The 21,144-nt window shown below is 39.8% G+C and overlaps 1 protein-coding gene across 1 annotated transcript; it reads right to left on the reverse strand.

Annotated features, from left to right (window-relative positions):
- Positions 1 to 11,020: 11,020 nt before the first annotated feature.
- LOC149012248 (carbamoyl phosphate synthase small chain, chloroplastic-like) lies at positions 11,021 to 17,438 on the reverse strand. The gene is made up of 11 exons (XM_089159846.1): positions 17,007 to 17,438; positions 16,464 to 16,596; positions 14,470 to 14,558; positions 14,317 to 14,377; positions 14,165 to 14,232; positions 13,873 to 14,001; positions 13,646 to 13,755; positions 13,188 to 13,535; positions 12,802 to 12,967; positions 12,352 to 12,432; positions 11,021 to 11,446 (listed from the first exon to the last, which is right to left on the reverse strand). The coding sequence occupies exons 1-10, from the start codon at positions 17,146 to 17,148 to the stop codon at positions 12,392 to 12,394; spliced, it is 1,287 nt and encodes a 428-aa protein (XP_089015972.1). The 5' UTR covers positions 17,149 to 17,438; the 3' UTR covers positions 11,021 to 11,446; positions 12,352 to 12,391.
- Positions 17,439 to 21,144: the final 3,706 nt, after the last annotated feature.

Genomic DNA, 21,144 nt, shown 5'->3' on the forward strand with positions numbered 1-21,144 from the left:
ATCACAAGCCGAGTCTCAAGCTGCTGCTATAGAGGACTCAGTCAATGTCATTCTTGAGGAAGGCTCTTCTGAGAAAAGTCCTCCCGACCGTGGTCCCTCGGACAACGATGAAGAAGAGGCTTAGGGAGTTATCTTTTTTTTTTTTTTTTTTGTAAAGATTGACCTCCTTGTTAATGAATAGACATTTCTTTTTCATGTTTGGCCCTTCCATTTCCGTGTCTCCTGCTGAACTCCTATCTTGAATATCGAAGTATAAATGATAAAACTTATCACTTAACTTTACATTCCTCGACGAATAATATTCTTGTAGAAATGTTGCGAAGATGCGTTTTGGAAAGATGCATTAATCTTCCCCACTACTTCATTTATTGCAAAGTCCACACGTTTCCCTTCTGCGAAGTCCAAACGTTTTCTTGCTTTGGTATACCATTCACTGTTTCCAATGAATCGAAAATACACCCATTATTATAATGGCGGTGCGACGATTGGAGGTATCTTGCTCCGGCGCTTTCATTTTGAGCGTCATTTTGATCTGGGTCGTTGGTTGTCCTTAGCTTTCAACCGTCGTCTTAATACCTGAGGCTATTTAAAGCCTTCGTGGGTACTCTCCATCTATCCTGCTATCTGCAAGTTAGATTTGCTAAAGTGCTAAAGCGACATTCCGTCCTTCTGCCTGCTCCCGTATTCCTCGTACTCCAACAATAGCTCTATCAACTTCTGAACAAGTGAGTTTTTGTTTTTGATTACTCATCTTCCCCACTTCCCCCCTGAGTAAATTGCACAGTAGTAATACTTGGGGTTTAGTTAATTGGGTTTGTCAGAAGTGATAGAGAACTAGGGTTTTCCCTTCTTTTTTTTTTTCGTCGTTGGATTTCTGTACTGATACGGCTTTTCTGTTTGCATAGTGGCTCCCAAGATCAACCCGAACTTTATCAGAGCGAAGTCTAGCAAGAAAATCGTTCCATCGGCGGTGGTTGGGGCCAGTGAGGTGGTTTCAGCTAGTGAATCCTCCAAGCGTAAGGCGACTGCTGTTGGTGAATCTTCAAGTAAGATTCCCACAGTTTCTATTGATGCCGCCCATACGCCTCTTTTGCCCGAAGTGATCGCTCGTCTTTCCCAAGAAGATCTTGATCACTCCGTTGTTGATGGCGCTGATGACGCCCCTGCTGCAGAGACCGTTGGTGCACCCCCAAAGGAGACTCTTCGGGCATCTGAGGCAACTATGTTGGCTTCTGATGAAGGTGTGGTCCCAGTAGGCGCTGCTCCTATTTCCAATTCCAGTGCTTGTTTGGCATCCTCCTCCTCTCATTTGGAGTTGGAGGATTTTGCCACCAGGAAGCGCCGTCGGGTGACAGGTGATGCAGCTCATCCTTCTCTTGGTGTAGCTCATCCTTCTCATCCTTCGCCCGAATTAGTGTCAAACGAGTTTGACAGAGCGTTGGAATGGTGCACTGCCGCTCGAATGACTTCTGAGAGCGCAGTGCTTTCCAAACCCTCAGATGAAATTTTTATGAAGTCACTGGTGATGTAAGTTTTTCTTCATTATCTTTTGATTCTGAAAAATTTCTCTTCTGCTCCTTTTTAACTCGGAAGTTATTTGCAGGAGTCTTACTGGTAACTTCCACCATCAAGTGGAAGCAGCCTCTAGGCTCAATAGGTTGAGCAATGAAGTTTCCAGGCTTCGGGAAATCTCTTAAGCTAAAGATGCTGAGATTGCCCGCCTTCGGAAACTAGCTTGGGAGGTTGTAGGAGAAAAGAATTCGATGATCGGTCGTCTTCAGTCAAACTTGGATGATGCCAGGGAGAAGATCCGGCAACTGGAGCGAGCAGTTGGAAAGTTAGGAGCCAAAGGATCTGAAACGTTACCCCAAAGGCAAGTTGTCGTTCCTTTGCCCGAATCCCTTCCAACTGATGTTCGCAGAGCCTGCGTCTTCAAGTATTTACACGAAGAAGCCCTTTGTTGATTTGCTGAATGCTTATAACTTGCGGGCGTCCGGGATGGTGAGAACGAAGTATGGGAATCAATATTAAGGAAGGATCCTCATTTTGATACGACTCCCTACGGTCTTTGTTGCCATCCTGAAGTATTTACCGACACGGGAATTCCTCCTCCCGATCGGACCAAAGATAAGATTGATCCTCCACCTTCCGATCTAGATATTATGCATTATCCGGAAGATTCTCCTCGTTTATTCTCCCCTGGAAGAAGTCAATTATGACGAGCTCGTCTTGAATGCAAGTTTGGTCGAGGACCATACTTCTCCTGGACAAGCTGGACAAAGAGTATGAAATTGCGGAGGATCTTATGCATACCGAAACATTTTTTGTAATCCTCATTTCTCCTCTTCTTTTCCTTGAATCTACACCAATGGTTGACTCATATGTTTGTTCTAGCAAAGTTGTGTCGATCTTGTATAACTTCTTAACAGTCACTGATGATGACTTTCTTTTTTGACCGAAGATTGTATCCAGCTCTTGTAATTGTTTTGATACTGGCCTCTTTCGATCTTTTGAAGAAATAAGAAATTAACTTCATCTTGAACTTTGCTAGCCACTTGAATCGCTGTTGAATTAGGTCTTAGTTGTTTGAAACAATGCCTTTACTTAAAGATTTCTGGAGAAATACAATAAGTCTGAGAAGGAACTCACTCGGGTTTTAAACCGATGCCTTTACTTAAGGATTTCCGGAGAAATACAATAAGTCTGAGAAGGAACTCACTCGGGTTTTAAACCGATGCCTTTACTTAAAAATTTCCGGAGAAATACAATTAGTCTTAGAAGGAACTCACTCGGGTTTTAAACCGATGCCTTTACTTAAGGATTTCCTGAGAAATACAATAAGTCTGAGAAGGAACTCACTCGGGTTTTAAACCGATGCCTTTACTTAAGGATTTCCGGAGAAATACAATAAGTGTTGAAGGACCCACACGAATTTTCATCCGATGCCTTATAGTTGGATCTTGTTCTTGAATGTGGTATATGATGCCCCCCAATCAAAAGATAGTTTGTTGAAAGCCAAAAATTGCATTGATTGAGTTGAAAATGATTACATCGTGAACAAAATTGAACTCATCATCAAGGATAAAACTTTTTGAGATGCCTGGCATTCCACGACCGATCCAACTCTTTCTGGGTGTTGATGTTCTTTAGCTTGTAAGCTCCTGAGCCAACCGGTTTTACAATCATATAAGGTCCTTCCCAGGAAGGGTCCAATTTTCTTTGGTGACGCGGGTCGGAAGCTAGGGTGTTTCTCAACACCAAATCTCCGGCTAAGTACCGACGATTCTTCACTCGAGTATTATAATGAGACGCTATCCTTCTTTGATAATGTTGAGTTTGTGCTATTGCCTTTGCACGAACTTCGTCCAACAGATCAAGACTATCGAGCAATCCTTGTTCATTTGCTTTTTCCTCGAACTCACGATCCCATAATGTCCCCTCCATTATCTCCACTGGTGCCAATGCTTCGGATCCATATGCCAACCTGAATGGAGTTTCTCCTGTGGGTGTTCGAACCGTAGTTCTATAGGCCCACAGTACATTATAAAGTTCTTCGACCCAAGAAGCTTTGTCAACTTCGAGTCTTCTCTTTATTCCTTCCAGTAGCGTTCGGTTAGTAACCTCTACCTGTCCATTGCTCTGGGGGTATGCCACTGAGGACATACGATGCTCGATCATATATGTTCCGCAAAATTGCTCAAATTGCGGACAGTCGAACTGAGTACCATGGTCAGTGACGATAATCTTTGGAATCCCAAAGCGATATATGATTGACTCAAGCACGAATTTCTCCACTTTTTTCTCAGTAATTGCTGCCAGTGCACTGGCTTCAACCCATTTCATGAAGTAATCAATTGCTACTATCAGATATTCCTGTCCGCCTAACACCTTGGTGAACTTGCCCACGATATCAATTCCCCACATCGCAAATGGAATGGGATCTAGAATTGAAGTCATGGTTTCAGCCGGGCGCTTTGATACTGTAGCATGAATTTGACAGTTACCACACCGACGAACATATTTCATAGCAGCCTCTTGGACCTTAGGCCAATATAACCCAAGTCTTAGAATTTTGTGAGCCAGGGCTCGTCCACCCATGTGAGCTCCACAAATTCCTTCATGAACCTCAGCCAAAGCAGATTTTGCTCCTTCTGGGCCTATACATCTCATAAGGGGTCCAGAATAAGATCTTTTGTATAGTCTCCCATTCTGAATGACAAATCTAGCTGATCGTATCTTGATCAACTTTGTCTCTTTCAGATCCTCAGGTAATTTGTCATCCCTCAGATATTCGATTATCGGATCCATCCAGCAACGCTCTGCTTCAATATAAGAAATTTCTTTCACATGATAACTTGGGAAAGTTATCTCTTCAATATAGACCGAAGGGTCTAGATTCTTTTCTTTGGCATTGGCTAGTCGGGATAGCTCATCTGCCACTAAATTTTCATTCCTCGAAATCTGAGATATCTTCAAATTCCGAAATTGGTTTTGAAATGCCTGCACTATCTCTTGATATTTCCGCAAGCGTGGTTCTTTAATACCATACTCCCCCTGGACTTGGTTGACTATAAGTTGAGAGTCACTATAAATAGTAACATCTGCAATAGACAATGCTTTTGACAACCGAAGTCCAGCTATCAGAGCTTCATATTCTGCTTCGTTATTACTTGCTTCAAATGCAAACCTCAAAGCATATCGAATAATAAATCCTGCTGGACTTTTTAATAGAATTCCAGCTCCTGCTCCATCTTTATTACTCGAACCATCCACATATACCTCCCAAGTGGTTGGTATAATGGGATTCTCGATGGTGGATTCCACCGGTGCAGTAGTTTCTACTACAAAATCGGCTAATGCCTGAGCCTTAATTGCAGTTCTGGGCTTAAAGCTCACTTGGAACTCGCTGAGTTCAACTGACCAGGACACCATCCTTTCAGACAAATCAGGTTTATTAAAAACTTTACTAAGAGGAAAAGTTGTAAATACCTCAATTGGATGAGCCTAAAAATATGGCCTTAGCTTCCTGGTGGCCATCATGAGAGCCAGAGCCTGCTTCTCAATCTGTGAATATCTTGTCTCCACATCTAGCAACACGTGGCTTACATAGTAAATCGGCCACCGTTTTTTTTATCTTTTTCACGAACAAGTCTTGCGCGACCGATCTGAAAGGGATGTCGCTAGATATAGCTGTAATATTTCCCCCTTCTCTGGTCTGGACAAGATCGGTGGTTGTCCAAGTGCTTCTTTTAACTCCTCGAAAGCTTTCTGGCACTCTTCGATCCATTTTGCTTCCTTGCTGCCCTTCAAGTCTTTGAGTGCCTTGAAGAAAGGCAAACATTTTTCTCCTGACTTGGAGATGAATCGATTCAAAGCAGCAACTCTCCCTGTTAAACACGGCACATCACGAACAGTTTTGGGAGCCTCCATATCAACCAGAGCTTGTATTTTGGCAGGATTAGCCTCAATTCCTCTCTGTGATACCATGAAGCCCAAAAATTTGCCCGAGGAGACTCCAAAGGCACACTTTTCTGGGTTCAGCTTCATTTTATACTTTCGCAGTACTGAGAATACCTCAGTCAAATCTGCAATATGATTTGCTTTTGTAAAGCTTTTCACTAGCATGTCATCAACATAAGCTTCAACATTCTTTCCTATCAGCTCTTTGAAAATCTTGTTGACGGCCCTCTGATATGTTGCTCCTGCGTTCTTCAGGCCAAAAGGCATGACCTTATAATAATAGCTTTCACGATCAGTCATGAAAGCTGTAAACTTCTCATCCTCCTTGTTCATAAGGATCTGATTATACCCTGAGTAGGCATCCATGAAACTTAAAGTTTCATATCCTGCAGTCGCATCTATCAAGAGGCCGATCCGAGGCAATGGATAGCAATCTTTAGGGCAAGCCTTGTTAAGATCTGTGTAGTCTGTACACATCCTCCACTTCCCATTCGCCTTTTTTACCATTACCACGTTGGCCAACCAAGTTGGGCATTCAATTGGTTCTATGAAACCAGAATTCTTGAGTTTTTCAACTTCGCTATGAACGGCTTCATACTTTTCAATGGAGAAATTTCTCCTTTTCTGTATCACTGGTTTCACCTTAGGATCTATCCTTATGCTTTGCGACAGCCCGATCGATTCCTGGCATGTCTTCAGCAGACCATGCAAATACGTCTTTATTCTGTTGAAGAAATAACTTCAACTTATCTTTAAATTCCTCCAGCTGTTCAGACCCGATATAAGTAATCTTTTTCTCATCCTCGATACACAGCTGGATTTGTTCTAGCTTCTCCATTGGTTCGGGTCTTTGCATCTCTGCTTCTTCCCGATCGTCTCGAACTTCTATAGGTAGGGCAGTTACCTTCCTCGGGCCCTCCTTATCTTTTAAATAGGCAACGTAACATTGCCGAGAGATCCTCTGGTCAGAGGAGACTTGACCAATTCCCATATCAGTCGGGAATTTTATCTTCAGGTGTTTTGTCAAAACGATAGCACCTATCTTGGATAAAGATGGTCGCCCGAGGATAATATTATAAGCTGGCAGTTCCCGAACCACCAAAAATTTGATTCAGACGGTTGTTTCCTTAGGAAAACTTCCAATAGATAAGTCCAACTGGACCGATCCTTCCGCCACCGCAAGATGACCCCCGCAAAACCATATAGATGTGTGGATGAAGGTTTCATCAAGTCCTCGATCCACCTTCAATTTTTGATACACTTCGTAAGAAATTAGGTCAGCTGGAGACCACCGTATCAACCAAAACTCTATGCACTTCCCGACGTGCAATCTCTACCTTGATGACTATGGCATCATCATGAGGTAAACAAACGTCTCTTTCGTCCTCCTTGCTAAAGGTGATAGAATCTTCACCATTCAGCTTTTTTTCGCTTCGTCTCTCTCTCTGGTTCCAACAAATTTGGATTTTGTTTTCAAACTCCGGAGTGATTCGGGCTCTGGTCCCCCGAAGATGGTAAGGATCGGTGACCGAGTAGCTTCAATCACCTCCTTGCCCTTCTTAGATTTCGGGGCCTCCCTTGATCGTTCTGAACTAACCGAACGATCCCTTTTAGGAGCAGCCGCGCGTGGCTCACATGGCTCCTCCCTCCTTTTGCTAACAAAACTGGACAAGTGTCCCTGAGACATTAATCTCTCAATATCTGCTTTCAGATGACGACAGTCATTTGTATAATGACCATAGTCCTTGTGGAATCGGCAATACTTTTCTCGATCCTGCTGCTCTCCGGGTTTCAAAAGAATTTTAGGCGACCACTTCAAGATATTTTTTCTTTTGATGATATTTAAAATATTAGCCCGAGGAACATTCAATGGAGTATACTCACTTTTATCGGGAGACCTCTAGCGCCAAGCCTAAGATTTTCCAACCCGATCACAAACATTTTTCTTTGGCTTCTGCTTCTGATCAGGAGCCTTCAGTTCCTTATTGGAGACTTTATTATCTCCTTGGCGCGCGTCTAGAATCTCCATGACTTCAGCACTGTTCGGCATCTCTGTACCAACTCAGCATAAGTCGCAGGCATATCCTGTAGTAATAACTCCAGGAGTTTCAGATTAGTGAGTCCCGTGAATAGAGTAGTTTTGGCTACTTGCTCATCCAAATTTTCTATCTCCATCGTTACTTTGTTGAATCTTTTCAGAAACTCTCTGATTGATTCGTTCTTTCCTTGTCTGACAGTAAAAAAGGTTTCTTCCGTTTTCTTGACCTGTATTCCACTCTGGAATCGCCCTATGAATTTGCGCGCCAATTCATCAAAGTTTACGATCCTTCCAGAGGGGAGGTTCGAAAACCACTTTTGTCTTTGCTCCGATTAGAGATAAACCAAAAACCACGCATAAAATTTCATCGGAATTACACCGAAACTGCCATGGTCTGTTGGTAATAGCCAATGTGAGCTGTTGGATCTCCGGAGCCATCGAATGTAGAAAAGGTAGGCAAACGGAAGTTATGGGGAAATTGATATCCCGCAATTGGCTCGGCAAAGGGGGTCTTCCGAATGACTGAGTAAATATCCTCAGCTATCCTGCCCTTAGCCAACTGCCCTAATTTCTCATTGATGTTGGCCAACTCCTGACTAATCTGGGTCGGGTGATCTTTAGCAATATGATCACGACCTCGATTAACAGGATCATCCCGTGCTATCCGATCATCACGAACAGCCCGTCCTTCCCGAACATTCCGCTCGTCGCTAACTGCTCGATCATCGCGAACGGTTCTTCTAACAGTTGGTGAGTGAGTTCTTACCCCTGTATCCAACCTTGTATTTGAATCAGTTGTACTCTCTTCCGGTCTGTCGAACCGATCGTCTCGCCTAGGTTGATCGTCAATCCTCCTAGGTCCTCGGTCTCCTTCACGAAAATTCTGACCGATATTCCGGTCTTCAGCCAATCTTTGATCACGTGGTAACGCACGTCTCTCTGAATCGCGTTGATCAGGTGATTGTGGTAAAACCACCCGTCTGGTGAGCAGGCGGAGTGCTTGGCTCACCTCCAAAAGTTGAATCTTTACCTGATCCAATTGATCTTGGAATGTATCAGGAGGATCACGTCCTCTCTGACCATCATCTACCTCGATAGGATTTTGGCTTCCCTAGGGAATATCTGGATTATTCGCTCCAGGGATCTGAACACCGGAATTGCGCTGTGCAACAGCTGCTACGGCTGCTGATCTAGTCACCATGGCTTTTCAAGTCGTTTCCCACGACGGCGCCAAATGATGCGTCCAAAATCTGCTCAGCCCTTAGATCTCCTCGTGATGACTCGCAAAACGAAAGCGTCGGATGTGGCCCGGACCGCGGGGGTCGGAGTCCACCTCCGAAGGCTAAGTCAGTTGATGAACTTAATCACAAACGGCTCTATTAGAAGCACAGAGCTAAGGAATGAAGAACTGGGAAAGGTGATCTAGATCGTAAGCCGTTGATAGTTTAAGTCTATCAATATGTATTTGAACCTGAGTCTCAGACTGTGCCTTTTTTGATCTCCTCACCTCGTATGTTAGTGAGGTTTATATAGAGTGTACCTTCGAATCTCCTTCGTTGGATGCACTTGAGCCTTCTTCGAGTAGTCATTGGATCTTAACAGTTAGATCCGTTGAGCAATAGACTTCTACTAGTTTGGACTAGTAGAGAACTCCTAAGATAACCCTTTAGGTTATGCGATGATTATCCCTTCGATAATGATTAGCCGCAGCCGTCAATTCCAGTCTGCCATCATTGGGGTAATTACCCTAATCCATAAGTAGGATTAGGGCGCGCTTGTAGCTGAATAAGTTTTCTTCTCCAGCAAGCCATCTTCTGGATCCGGTTCGCTCGGGAGCGAGTCGGTTCCCTCTGTCTCGACCGGGGTCGAGGGTCGAACCAGGTATGAACCCGGTCTGATTATAATTTCTCCATATCACTAAAACAATAAAAATAGTGAAGTATGACAAATTCTCAAACCCAATGTTCCAAACTTGTTTTGAAAAATTAACTAATATATCATCTAATCTAACGAATGACTAAAATAGAACAATATTTCATAGGTTTACCAAAATAAAAAATAAAAAACAATATTTAATAGTTGTAAATGCTTTCAGGTTAGTTAATGAACTTGATCTTTTATAAGAAGAAAAAAAAAGAACATGCCAAAACTCCCTACAACTTTTTCTGTCTCCGTTCTTTGTTTCTTTTTTTCTTCTTTATTTCTTTCTTCCATTTTTCTTTTTTTCTTTTTTTTTAAATGAAGGTTACATTAATCCAATTAAAACAATAAAAAAGAATGAAGGCTCATAAGTTCGGGGGTAGAAAAGGGAAGATATGTACGAATGCTTTTAAGTCTTAGACATAAGAAACCGCCATCACCTTGCCAAAAGCACAACCGGTAGAGTCATCTGCTCGCTAAGTACGAGCGTCCCTTCTTGTTTTCTTACCAATGGGCGTAAATCAAATTAAAAGAATCCAATGAGCATTAAAGACCCAAGTGATCAAAGGAATTTGACAGCACACCAATTTTAAGGCCTCCCTAAGCCGGCTTTCATTACCCCAACCAACTCACTGTTTTTCCCCACTTTTTCCTGCAGGTTAAGCATGCATTTTACGCACAAGCACAAGGATTACATTTTTTTTTTTATTTGGGGTAATTTACTTTTGACCCCTTGGTAACAAAAAAACCAATTCAAAATACAAGATCCTTCATATAACCAAAATATCTTCATCTCCTTCCAGTTTCCTTCTTCAACTAGTTAATACCAGTGGGAGATATACACAAAATGTCATTTAAAAAAAATGGCTTCATTCAAACCTAAATTACCCTATCATTTGACCATAGAACCTTGTAGAATCAACAGATTAAGGGAATAGCTACTGAACTAGGCTTGCAACAGACAGACGACACAAAGCATCATTTCACACAGGAATTTTCTATGGTATTCGAGCTCTGCCTTTGATGTGAGTTTTTGTTAGTGCTTGATATTTTCTTTGAAAAATTACGTGATTAGCCGCTTTTAAGTTTCTCTTTACAAAAATAGTCACTCAATGTTTCACTTTACAAAATTAGTCAAAACTGAGTTTGAATTTACAAAACTAGCCAAAATATTGATTTTTCACATTTTTGAACATTTTTAACCCCTAAAACTGATCACATCTGAATGGAAAAATCACTATTTTGTCCAAAAGGGAAAAGTCATTATTCTTCCATACCCTTTGGACATTTTCATCCATATGCCGGTATGGTCAATTTTAGGGGATATGTCCAAAGAGGTGAAAAAACACTATTTTGGCTAGTTTTGTAAATGCAAACTCAATTTTAGCTAGTTTTATGAAGTAAAAACATTGAGTAGCTATTTCCGTAAGGAGAAACCTAAAAGTAGCTAATCACATAATTTTCCCTATTTTCTTTCCACTAATTCCTTCCCCACCCCACCCCACCCAAAAAAAAAAAAAAAAAAAAAAGAAAAAGAAAAAGAAAGGAGCGAAAAAAATTAAAAATGGAGTGATGCAGAGAAAATGCAAGTCAACACCCACATCCCATCAAAAGCATTTAGAAATCCAACTCACCCAAATTCACATTGTTTCTATGGAGAGTTCTTACTGGAGGGAATGCCAACAAAATCAAAGCCATGAAAAGTTCCTGGAAATTGAAGACATTATGCCAACAGTGCATCGAAAATTAGAAACAAATTCTCTTGTACTACATCAAAAGCATTTTGGACGCTGTTTCACTGGCTAACCGTAAAGAAAACATTCTGGGACACAACCTTGCTGATTTATTTTCAGAAGCCTAAAAACATAGTACCTCAATCACCAAAAGAGGACCAAAATCTTATTATTTAGCTTATTTCCTCTGACCTGCCAGGGATAGTAGAGAACATGATATGCTTCAAGCTCCTCCATCCATCATCACCCAACGATAGACATTATACTCTCATACCTGCACCTTCATATTTACCTCCTGTTGATCATCCAACGACTATCAGTGATGGCAGGTTTGATCCTCAAAGAAAGTAGGGTGGAAAGCAACAATAATCTTCAATGTTCAATTCTTTTCAACATGTATGAACTATGATAATGCAGGAAGTACTCAAGAAGCAGAGGCACAAGCATGGCAAGGAATTGGTGGCAGTACAGACTGCATGAGATCAGCCTCTCTAGAAGCAAGAGGAAGACGCTGCACATCCAACCCTCGCAAGACCCTTCAAGACGCTGTAGCCTTGTGCACAGGGTACAGCTTTTTCTTATGGACTACAGGTGGAAAGCCCTACGACAGAAGTCTGGAAAATTTTTTAAGAGATGATTATTTGGATCTTGAGAAAGGACTGTAGTCCCCACTTCTATTTAATATTTATAGCACAATCAAATAGTTGAAGTCGTAATATTCTAAAAACAAGAAAAGCACTATGTAGGAGCAGCACTGAACACAGATTTTAAGCCTAGGCTTAGTAAACACAGTTTGTATAGTGTTAATGATATTCTCAGACATTTCTCATATCATCAGATGAAGAAAAGAAAAATGAGGCCCACTGACTAAACTGAGAACCACTGCCAAGTCCTAGGACCTAAATCCACAACTTGGTAACTGTATCTCTTAATCAATAATCATCAGAGCTGATGAAGGTCATGTCTAACTGATGTTGCCAGCATAGAACAGGATAAAAGACAATCAAATTTCCAATAAAACGGAGAACATATAAGTGAATATTTGAGTAGTTTCTATCACTGTTAGTCCCAAGAAATGGCAAAAGGTTCTCTAATAAATATAAGTTTATGCCATAATGAAAAGGAGAGAGGAGAGATAAGCATGTGCAATATGCAAAAGAAAGGACACCATAGCCATGGGATAAAAACAATCAATATTACCTTGGCTTGCAGTGCATGAGACTCGTGCAAACGTCCCAAGTTATTTTTCCTTTCTCATCAGTTCCAAGAATTCTGTGAAAGCTGCAGGGATGGCATTACCACATTTCAGACAAATATGAGAATATATAGTTTTCATGTATGAATGTACTTTGTGGGTTCGAATCAGCCTCTTTGCAAAAAGCAGGGGTAAGGCTGCCTAGAAAGTCCCTTCCCCAGACCCCACAGTGTGGGAGCTTCGGCACTGGGTACACCCTTTTTTATGAATGTACTTTGTGCTATGACTCTTTATTCCCACAAATATCACAATGTATACAAATTATCACCCAAAATCATAACACATGTACTTTATGGAATTCATGCATGACAGTGATACCAAGGGTATCCAACCCACAACCAACATATCCACATATGCAAAATTTACAGTAAGGTTCACAAGTATTAGTTCTTTACCTGGATCTGAATCATGAGGACCTGGAGATGCTTCTGGGTGATACTGAAGGCTCATAAGTTTCATTGCAGGAAAAGCAATACCAGCACAACTTCCATCATTCAAATTGACATGAGTCACTTCCACACCTTCAGGGAGAGATGCAGGATCAACTGCATAGTTATGATTCTGCCAGACAAAGGTTTTCTTTATACTTTAATGAAAGAAGAAAATTTCTTAAGTTAAGAGAATGCTAATAAGAAGGATGGAATGTGCAACAAACCTGCTTCTAATTTGAATTGAAAACACAACTCTTAAAATTATGACCACAAAACAACCACTCAGCTATTTATGAAGTAATTTCAAGTTAGAAGTAGTTCACTTGAATAATAAAGAAACATTGACACACCTGAGAACTAATCTCAACACAACCAGTCCGGAGGTTGCGTACCGGGTGGTTTCCTCCATGGTGACCAAATTTCATTTTAAAAGTTTTACCACCCAATGCCAGACCAAGTAACTGATGACCCATGCAAATTCCATACACAGGAACCTTTCCCACAATTTCTTTCACTGTTTCAACAGCATAAGGAACTGCAGATGGATCTCCTGGTCCATTGCTAAAGAGGACTCCATCTGGCTCCAATTTGAGAGTTTCTGAAGCTGGCCAAGTTGAAGGGACAACTGTGATTTTGCATCCTTGAGAAGCCAAACGCCTCAGTATATTATGCTTGATTCCAAAATCATATGCAACAACCTTCCCCCAAGACACAAGGAAAATAAAAGTTAAAAATGAATCCTAGAAGGTCAAATCATTCTTAAGTATTTCACATTAAAATTTTTCTGCGCAAATATTAAACTACTAACATGAAAATTCTCCCCAGCTCTTCCATTGGTGATGAATTCCCATTCAGAATCTGTTTTCTCATGCCACTCATATGGGGCATTACAGGAGACACCACTGATCAAATCAACACCTAATCACATCAAGAAAAAGGCTATGATATCTGGCAGTGTTCCAAAACATCTCAACCAGAGTTTGAACACCTAAACTAGTGCTGCATTCATATAATGAAACATTGAATTTATCATACCAACAATATCCCACGTGCGTGATATCTGTAATAGCTCCTCATCAGTTTTGGAATCTTCAGTGCTGAGTACACCTATGAGGCTTCCATCTTCTCTTAATCTACGTGTGATTGCACGTGTGTCCACATCATCTGTTACACAAAAAGCAGTGTCTGAGGAATAACTCAACATGTAAATAAAAAGAGAATTAACAATTGAGATCAGAAGAATACTAGACTAACTGAAGCATAGGAGCCATAACTTATACTAGACTCACTGATGCATAGGAGCCATAAATTATAACGACTGACTTACATATACCCATGATGTTCCTTTCTTCTAAATAATCACCAAGAGTCTGTTTGCATCTCCAATTTGAGGTACTGGAGAAAAATAGCTTAAAAAAGGAGTGAGTTCAATGATTAGACAAATTACTTTAAAACAGCAGAATTGATGGAATAATGTACCTTATACTTAAGCTTCTGATCACCAGACCAGCAAGGAAGCATTGCCTTGATTCTTCATCATCTATTCAGTATAAGGCATTGTTGATTTTTAAGGAGAAAAAACTAGAAGAAATGTAAGATTTTATAAATGAAAAAATAGAAAACTTCACCAACCCAAATTAACACCAGTATTTCCAATATGGGGATTTGTCATCAAAACAAATTGGCCAGCATAACTTGGGTCAGTAAGGATTTCCTGGTACCTGCATAATAAGTTGCACATGATCACAGACCAAACAGGGAAACAAACCACATGAGAGTTAGGGCACACGGTATACAAGCATCCAAGGCCTTGAACTATACACATACAGTGAGCCCATATTTACTTTGAATCTGCATATATGATATATCTAAACATCGGCAAATGTACCATTATTTTCACCGTCCCAAATCAAGTTTCTAACTGTGGAGGTTTAGCAGGAATATCAAAAATAAAACCAGTTTTACTCCATTAGTAGAGGTGATGGTGGTCAAGGAGTAAAGGTAGCAGAGTTATTGTTGTTTCATATCTTTTCTCCTGCAGGCACTTGAAATAGCATAGGCCAGTCAGAGAAGAATAGCAGACACAAAGTCCAACAACAGTGAATACTCTGATCAGTTCTTAGATTTGCAGACAATTTCAGAGCAATAAAACAGGGGATGGTGGATAAGAAATTGAAGAAAAGAAGAAGATATTGCAGCCTCTCTCTCGTAACTAATAATATAACATAAACTGATAATGAAACTAAAATAATGAAAGAAATTGACTCAATACTGGACTCTAAAAAACCATTACTCCATTTTTTCTAAATCTTAACAATATTTTAGGCCTTATTAAAATGGGGCACATTACAAAGAAGCCCCGTCGGATCAAAGATCCAACACCTGCATAACACAACCCATGGCTGCCCTTTAGGTCTCTCTCTCTTCTTCTTTTTTCAACACATCCCCCATAGAGTCATAGACCATCCTTCGAAGGAAAAAATATGACAGTAAGCCTAAAAGCACAGTGGATACAGCTGAAATGAGGATTTTAATAGGATGATGTCTTAACAGTGGCAAGATCATGTGACTGGGTGATCACTGTGTTACAGGACGATGTCTTAACAGTGGCAAGGTCATGTGAATTGTTCCAACTTAGAATCTGAGTTAAGAAAACAAAACAGCTTCAAAGACCTAGAATTTTTTTCCTCACAAATATCCACTATGAAAAGTTTCAAGGACACTAAAAAAAACCACAGGCCATGATGTTTTTGGCTTCAAAAATGACCAAGGCACAAGGTACCTAAAGCCATTTGCTGGTTTACCCAAGAGAGGAGGATCCCAATGCTTCTCTCAGACATCAATTGAGTTCTGAAAATAATTAAGGTTCCAGAATGATGAAAGCCCTCTGATTGGTATCCAGAAAGCCATGTGCAAGTCGGATCGGTCAAGAGCGTGCATATAAAGGCACCACTAACAGAGCAGCTCATATATAGCATGCACATTAAAAATTACTAAAGTTTCTTAATGTGTACAATGCCAGTACATCTATCCCGATCATGCATCTGACAAGCTTTCCATAAGTATCGTCCAACCAGACAACAAAAATTATTGAAAATTTTATGTCATTACAGTTTTCCACGTCACATGGATACCGATCCAATGATCAATTTGAAAACATGAAGGGGAATCAAGAGTGGGATCAAGAGTCCCCACTCTGGTTCATCCTGTAACAGTGGCTAAGAACTCAGATATTCTGAACTATGACAACATTCTCACTTACATGAATATGACAAACAATGAAATGTGCCATCCAACCTCTAAAATTGAAATTGGAATTTGAAACTAACATATCTCCTATAATTCCAGCAACATTATAAAAGAATATAAACAACACTAAGAATTTTGACGATAACCTCTAGTTTATATATTGTAAAACAGCACCAGTTGGACATTTGATTCAAGATATCAAAGTTCAGAAAGCGGTGTGAGAAATCTTCAGCCAAAACCCAGAAATGGATAAATATGGTTCAATTGGGTCGATCTGATGCTCTAAAATAATATGCTTCCTCTTAACAAAGAGCTAAAAAATTCTTTAAAAAAAAGGAATAAATAACCATCGATATCAGGGGAAAAAAATCCATTACCCGGTCAAAGATGTATTGAACACCACTTCACCAATTTGGGTTCCCCTAGCACCAAATGACTTTGCCCTCCACACAGAACCATCTTCAAGTACAAGTCTGGCATCTGAGGTCTTCCAGGGTCTTTGTATTGAGTCTGTACTTTGAAAAAGATTAAATGAAAATGAGTAATATTGTTTTATTGCATTTTGAAGGAGAGAAAATTTTAAAAGCACACCTACTAGCCAATTGCAACTGGTTTAAAATTTTCCATGCATTAAGATAACAAAATACAGAATACCCAAAGAACCTCTTATTTCCAATGTACAGCTAACACCAATGTCAACATCAGAGGAGACAAGTTGGTCTAATTTATGTCACCACTCCCCAATTCAAACATCATAATGTTGCTCCAAAGTTCCCACTTCCTGTAATATCGTTAACTGGAGAGGAATCCTTGAAATATAAGTAATTCAGCGTTTTGCTCTCAAAAACCCACCGAAATGAACAAAGAGGCATGCAAACGAAAAAGAAGTCGCAGAAGTGGTATTGATGAGTTAGATTTACCCGAGACAGCCGTATTGTCCGAGGAGACCGAAACAGAGCATCTGACAGTATAAAGCTTCACTTTCGCATGATTTTGGGGAGTTCGAGAAGCAGAACCGAAGGGGTTCATCAATGGAAGAATCATAACTTTGGTGGCCGCCATTATTTCTGTCGACAACTCTTACCTGCTATGTTTTTTCCCTCTCTCAGCTCTCCCGTCTTCTGACGTAACAATTTCGGCAAAATGAACTCCAAATCACCTACGAGATCCACAAGCTACCATCGGTTTGTCCCAGACTTAGTAAATTCAGCAAAACAGAAGCTCAACCCAGTCGCCGAACACTAAAGGGATCGACTTCGTCGTCTAGGGTTAAAGGGTTCGTTTGAGAAGAACAGAGAAAAACGCAGTCAAGTTTCCAGGGACCGTTCTTTTCCCCCTTAGGTTTTTGGCAATGATCGGTTAGTAGGACCACAATGCATGAGTGAAAGAATTTGTCGCTATCGCTTAATTACCATTCAAAATTTTCAAAAATTAAATTTTAGGAAATTGAAAATATTTAATCTTTAAAAAGTTTTTACGTGTCGGTCTCCTTAGTAAACCACAAACTAATGTTGGGTCTCATTCGTGTAATATATTACGTGTGAGTTTCTAACCAGATAATACAATTAGTTGCAATCATGGGGGTTTTTAACCAGATAATACAGTTAGTCGCAATCATGGTACACTGTGTCGGCAATATATTGCTCTGTGTCGGCGATATATCGCCGTGTCGCTGGGGGCGACACGACTCCCCCAGCGACACGAATTTTGCAAAAAGTCAGCTAAATATCGCCAAAATGTTGACATTTTGTCGATATACCGCCGAAAAGTCGACATTTCGGGGATATATCGCCCAATTCACATATTTAATAAATATTTATTCGGGTTTTCACCAATTTTTCGTTCAATTTTTGCCAAAGTGATGTAGGACCTCTACAAGCTCCAGGGGCGCTGCCCCCACACCCCGTTCGCTCACCAGGGAGCGGGACCCGTGTCTGTTGACAACAAAATGTGAAGCATGAACCATACTCAACATAATTGTATAATGAATTGTAAACTTTAGTACATCCATTCACTAGTTGTGCATTGTGTTCTTTTTGCATTGGTTACATTAGTTTATATGAATTTTCCAAACTTCCAGTTTTACCCGCATATAGCTAGACATGTGCCAATAAAAAACTTTAGATCAAGTGATGTTTCAGGCAAAAAAAATGTTCCCAATGTGTTTATTGGCCTCAAATTAGGCTACACATTTTAGGTCAAATGACCTGAAATACCCTTGAAACCAGGGGTTCGATGAAAAATCGAACCCCAACCAAAAGTCGCCTGACTTTTGGCGACATGTAGCCCGAGTCGCCGTGTTGCCAGGGTCCGACACGGCGACACGGGCCGACATATCGAACCTTGGTCGTAGTTAAGTATATTCAAATATCAAACGTTGAGGAACTAAAATGTCCCTTAGGTTATTTAATAAATTGTTTTATTATAATTTTTTTATTTTTTTGATATATCATACTATCATATCATATTATACTACTATTATAAAAGCATGTACTCTACCTTTTCCGCAAATCTTTTTCTATATTTTTTTGTCCTTATCATTGTTCCAAATACCAATAATGTTGTACTATTTGCTATTTCTTTACTTATTTTTACAATGATAATTTAGACATTTTAGTCATAAATTATTATTAATTTATCATTAATTTTAATCCCTCTCTTAATTTCTCTCTCAATTTATCTCTCGATCTCTCTCAATCTCTCTCAAAGTTTGTCGCTCTCTATATCCATCTCCCTCTCGAACTCTCTCTGAATCTCTCTCTAAATCAAGACTCTCTCTAAATCTCTGTGAATCTCTCGCTCGATCTCTCTCGAACCTCTCGGATCCCCTCAATCTCTCTCAAAGTCTCTCGATCTCTTGATTCCTAATCTTCTGCTCTCCCTCTCGAACTTTATCTCAATCTCTCTTAAAGTCTATTGCTCTCTATATCCCTCTCCCTCTCGAACTCTCTCAGAATCTCTCTCAAAATCTGGATTTTATGTGGTGTGGATTCTTCGAAGTTTTTTGTTTCCTTCTCGAAATTGGAGTTTCATCCTCATAGTGAAAATGGAGGAGTAGGGAGTAGAAGCTTTATTTATTTATTTTTCCTTGATGGTTGGATTTGTGAGTTTCCAGGATGCAGACGCTGTGAAATTTTCAATATATGTTCATTCAGAGTGTTGGTAATACTCCAAAAATAGTTCAATTCAATTAATTGATGGGGGAAAGATTCCTTACCTGGATTCGCTTTCCCTTACTTGAAGTATTCGCAGCGGAAGTAATTCTGGATCCAGGTTCTCGTTCCACCACCAAATCTTTACCGGGATGATTCCACAATCACAAGGAAAGGGAAGTATTTCCACAACCCAAATGCCTATGGAATAAAAGATGGAAGAAGATCTAAAGCAAGGAAGGAAACCTCCAAGCCAACGAATCTAGGAGAGAGAGAGAGAGAAAGATGGAGCCGCCTCTTTTCTGGAAGAAATCTCGTACGAATGAAATCACACTCCTCACTAATGCGGTGGTTACAAATATATAACCTATATTCTGTAACCGCCCTAATTGTGAGTTTCCAGATTTGCCCTTGGGCAACTAATTTATTAAGGGTAAATATCACTTACCTCCCCTCTTTGCTGGACAAATAGCACTTACACCCCCTCTTAGTTGGATAATATCACTTACCTCCCCTCTTACCTAGCAAATATATCAAACACCTCCCATCTGTTAACTTTTCGGTTAAATTTAACTTTTATCCTTAAATATTTTTATAAAACCCCAAACTACCCTTGGCTAAAAAAAATAATATATTTTTTTAATTTTAAACCCTAAATTACCATAATCACCCTATTAGTTAAAGTATTAAATTACCCTCAATTAAAATAATTATTAAAAATTAAAACACCATAGTAAAAACCTAAATTATCTTTAATTATTAAAAGCACAACATACCTTTTTTTTATTTTTTTTATTTTTTTATCAAACAATTAAAAAAACACTTACTACTATCAAGTAAAATAAAAAATGCAATTAAAAAAAAAAGAAGGTATGTTGATAAAATTAAACACGTACTACTATTTTGGGTTTTTTTAATTGTTTGATAATTAAAAAAAAAGAGGGTATGTTGGGCTTTTAATAATTAAAGATAATTTAAGTCTTAACTATGGTGTTTTAATTTTTAATAATTATTTTAATTGAGGGTAGTTTATTAGTTTAACTATTATGGTGATTATGGTGATTTAAGGTTTAAAATAAAAAACTATTTTTAACTGAGGGTAGTTTGAGGTTGTAGAAAAATATTTAACGGAAAAAGTTAAATTTAACCGAGAAAGTTAACAAAGGGGAGGTGTTTGACATATTTGCTAGGTAAGAGGGGAGGTAAGTGATATTATCCAACTAAGAGGGGGTGTAAGTGCTATTTGTCCTGCTAAGAGGGGAGGTAAGTGACATTTACCCATTTATTAATTATATTAATAAATTCCAACAGCTCCCACTTGCACAAGGGCAAGTGTTAATCTCTCAATGTGTCCCAAACACACATGTATATCTTAGATATACACATTCAATCTCTCTGCTATGTATCCCAGATATATAGACCTCTTGTGTCCCAGACACACATGTATATCCCAGATACACATATATATTGATCTCTTCACTATGTATCCTAGATACATAGACCACCTGTGTCCCAGACACTAATATCCACAAGTCATACTGGCAAAATGAGTTGTGCGACCGGTGATATACCTGCACGCGTGAGCCCCAAACTAGAAACCTTCACAGAAGGCCAGAATGGCACATCACTCATAGAAACAAATCAAATAAGCATTAGTATAACACAGTGTCCTAGGTTTATTCAAATTCACCAGACTAAAGGTATCTCGATCCCTCTGGGAGATCACTTTCTTGTCCTTAAAATGTTCACTACTGTAACACATACAGTTGGCGCCAGCAAACACTTTTTAGGGTGCAGTTGAATCAAACCTTTCCTTTCGCCCCAGACCATCACTACACTTAGGATTGACTCCTTTCCCGGTAGTGCCCCTTTAGGTCGAATCAATCATGACTATAGGTAACACCCC

This window comes from Hakea prostrata, chromosome 6, assembly GCF_041222555.1.
Source record: "Hakea prostrata isolate BN-2017 chromosome 6, UWA_Hpros_2, whole genome shotgun sequence".
Taxonomy (NCBI): domain Eukaryota; kingdom Viridiplantae; phylum Streptophyta; class Magnoliopsida; order Proteales; family Proteaceae; genus Hakea; species Hakea prostrata.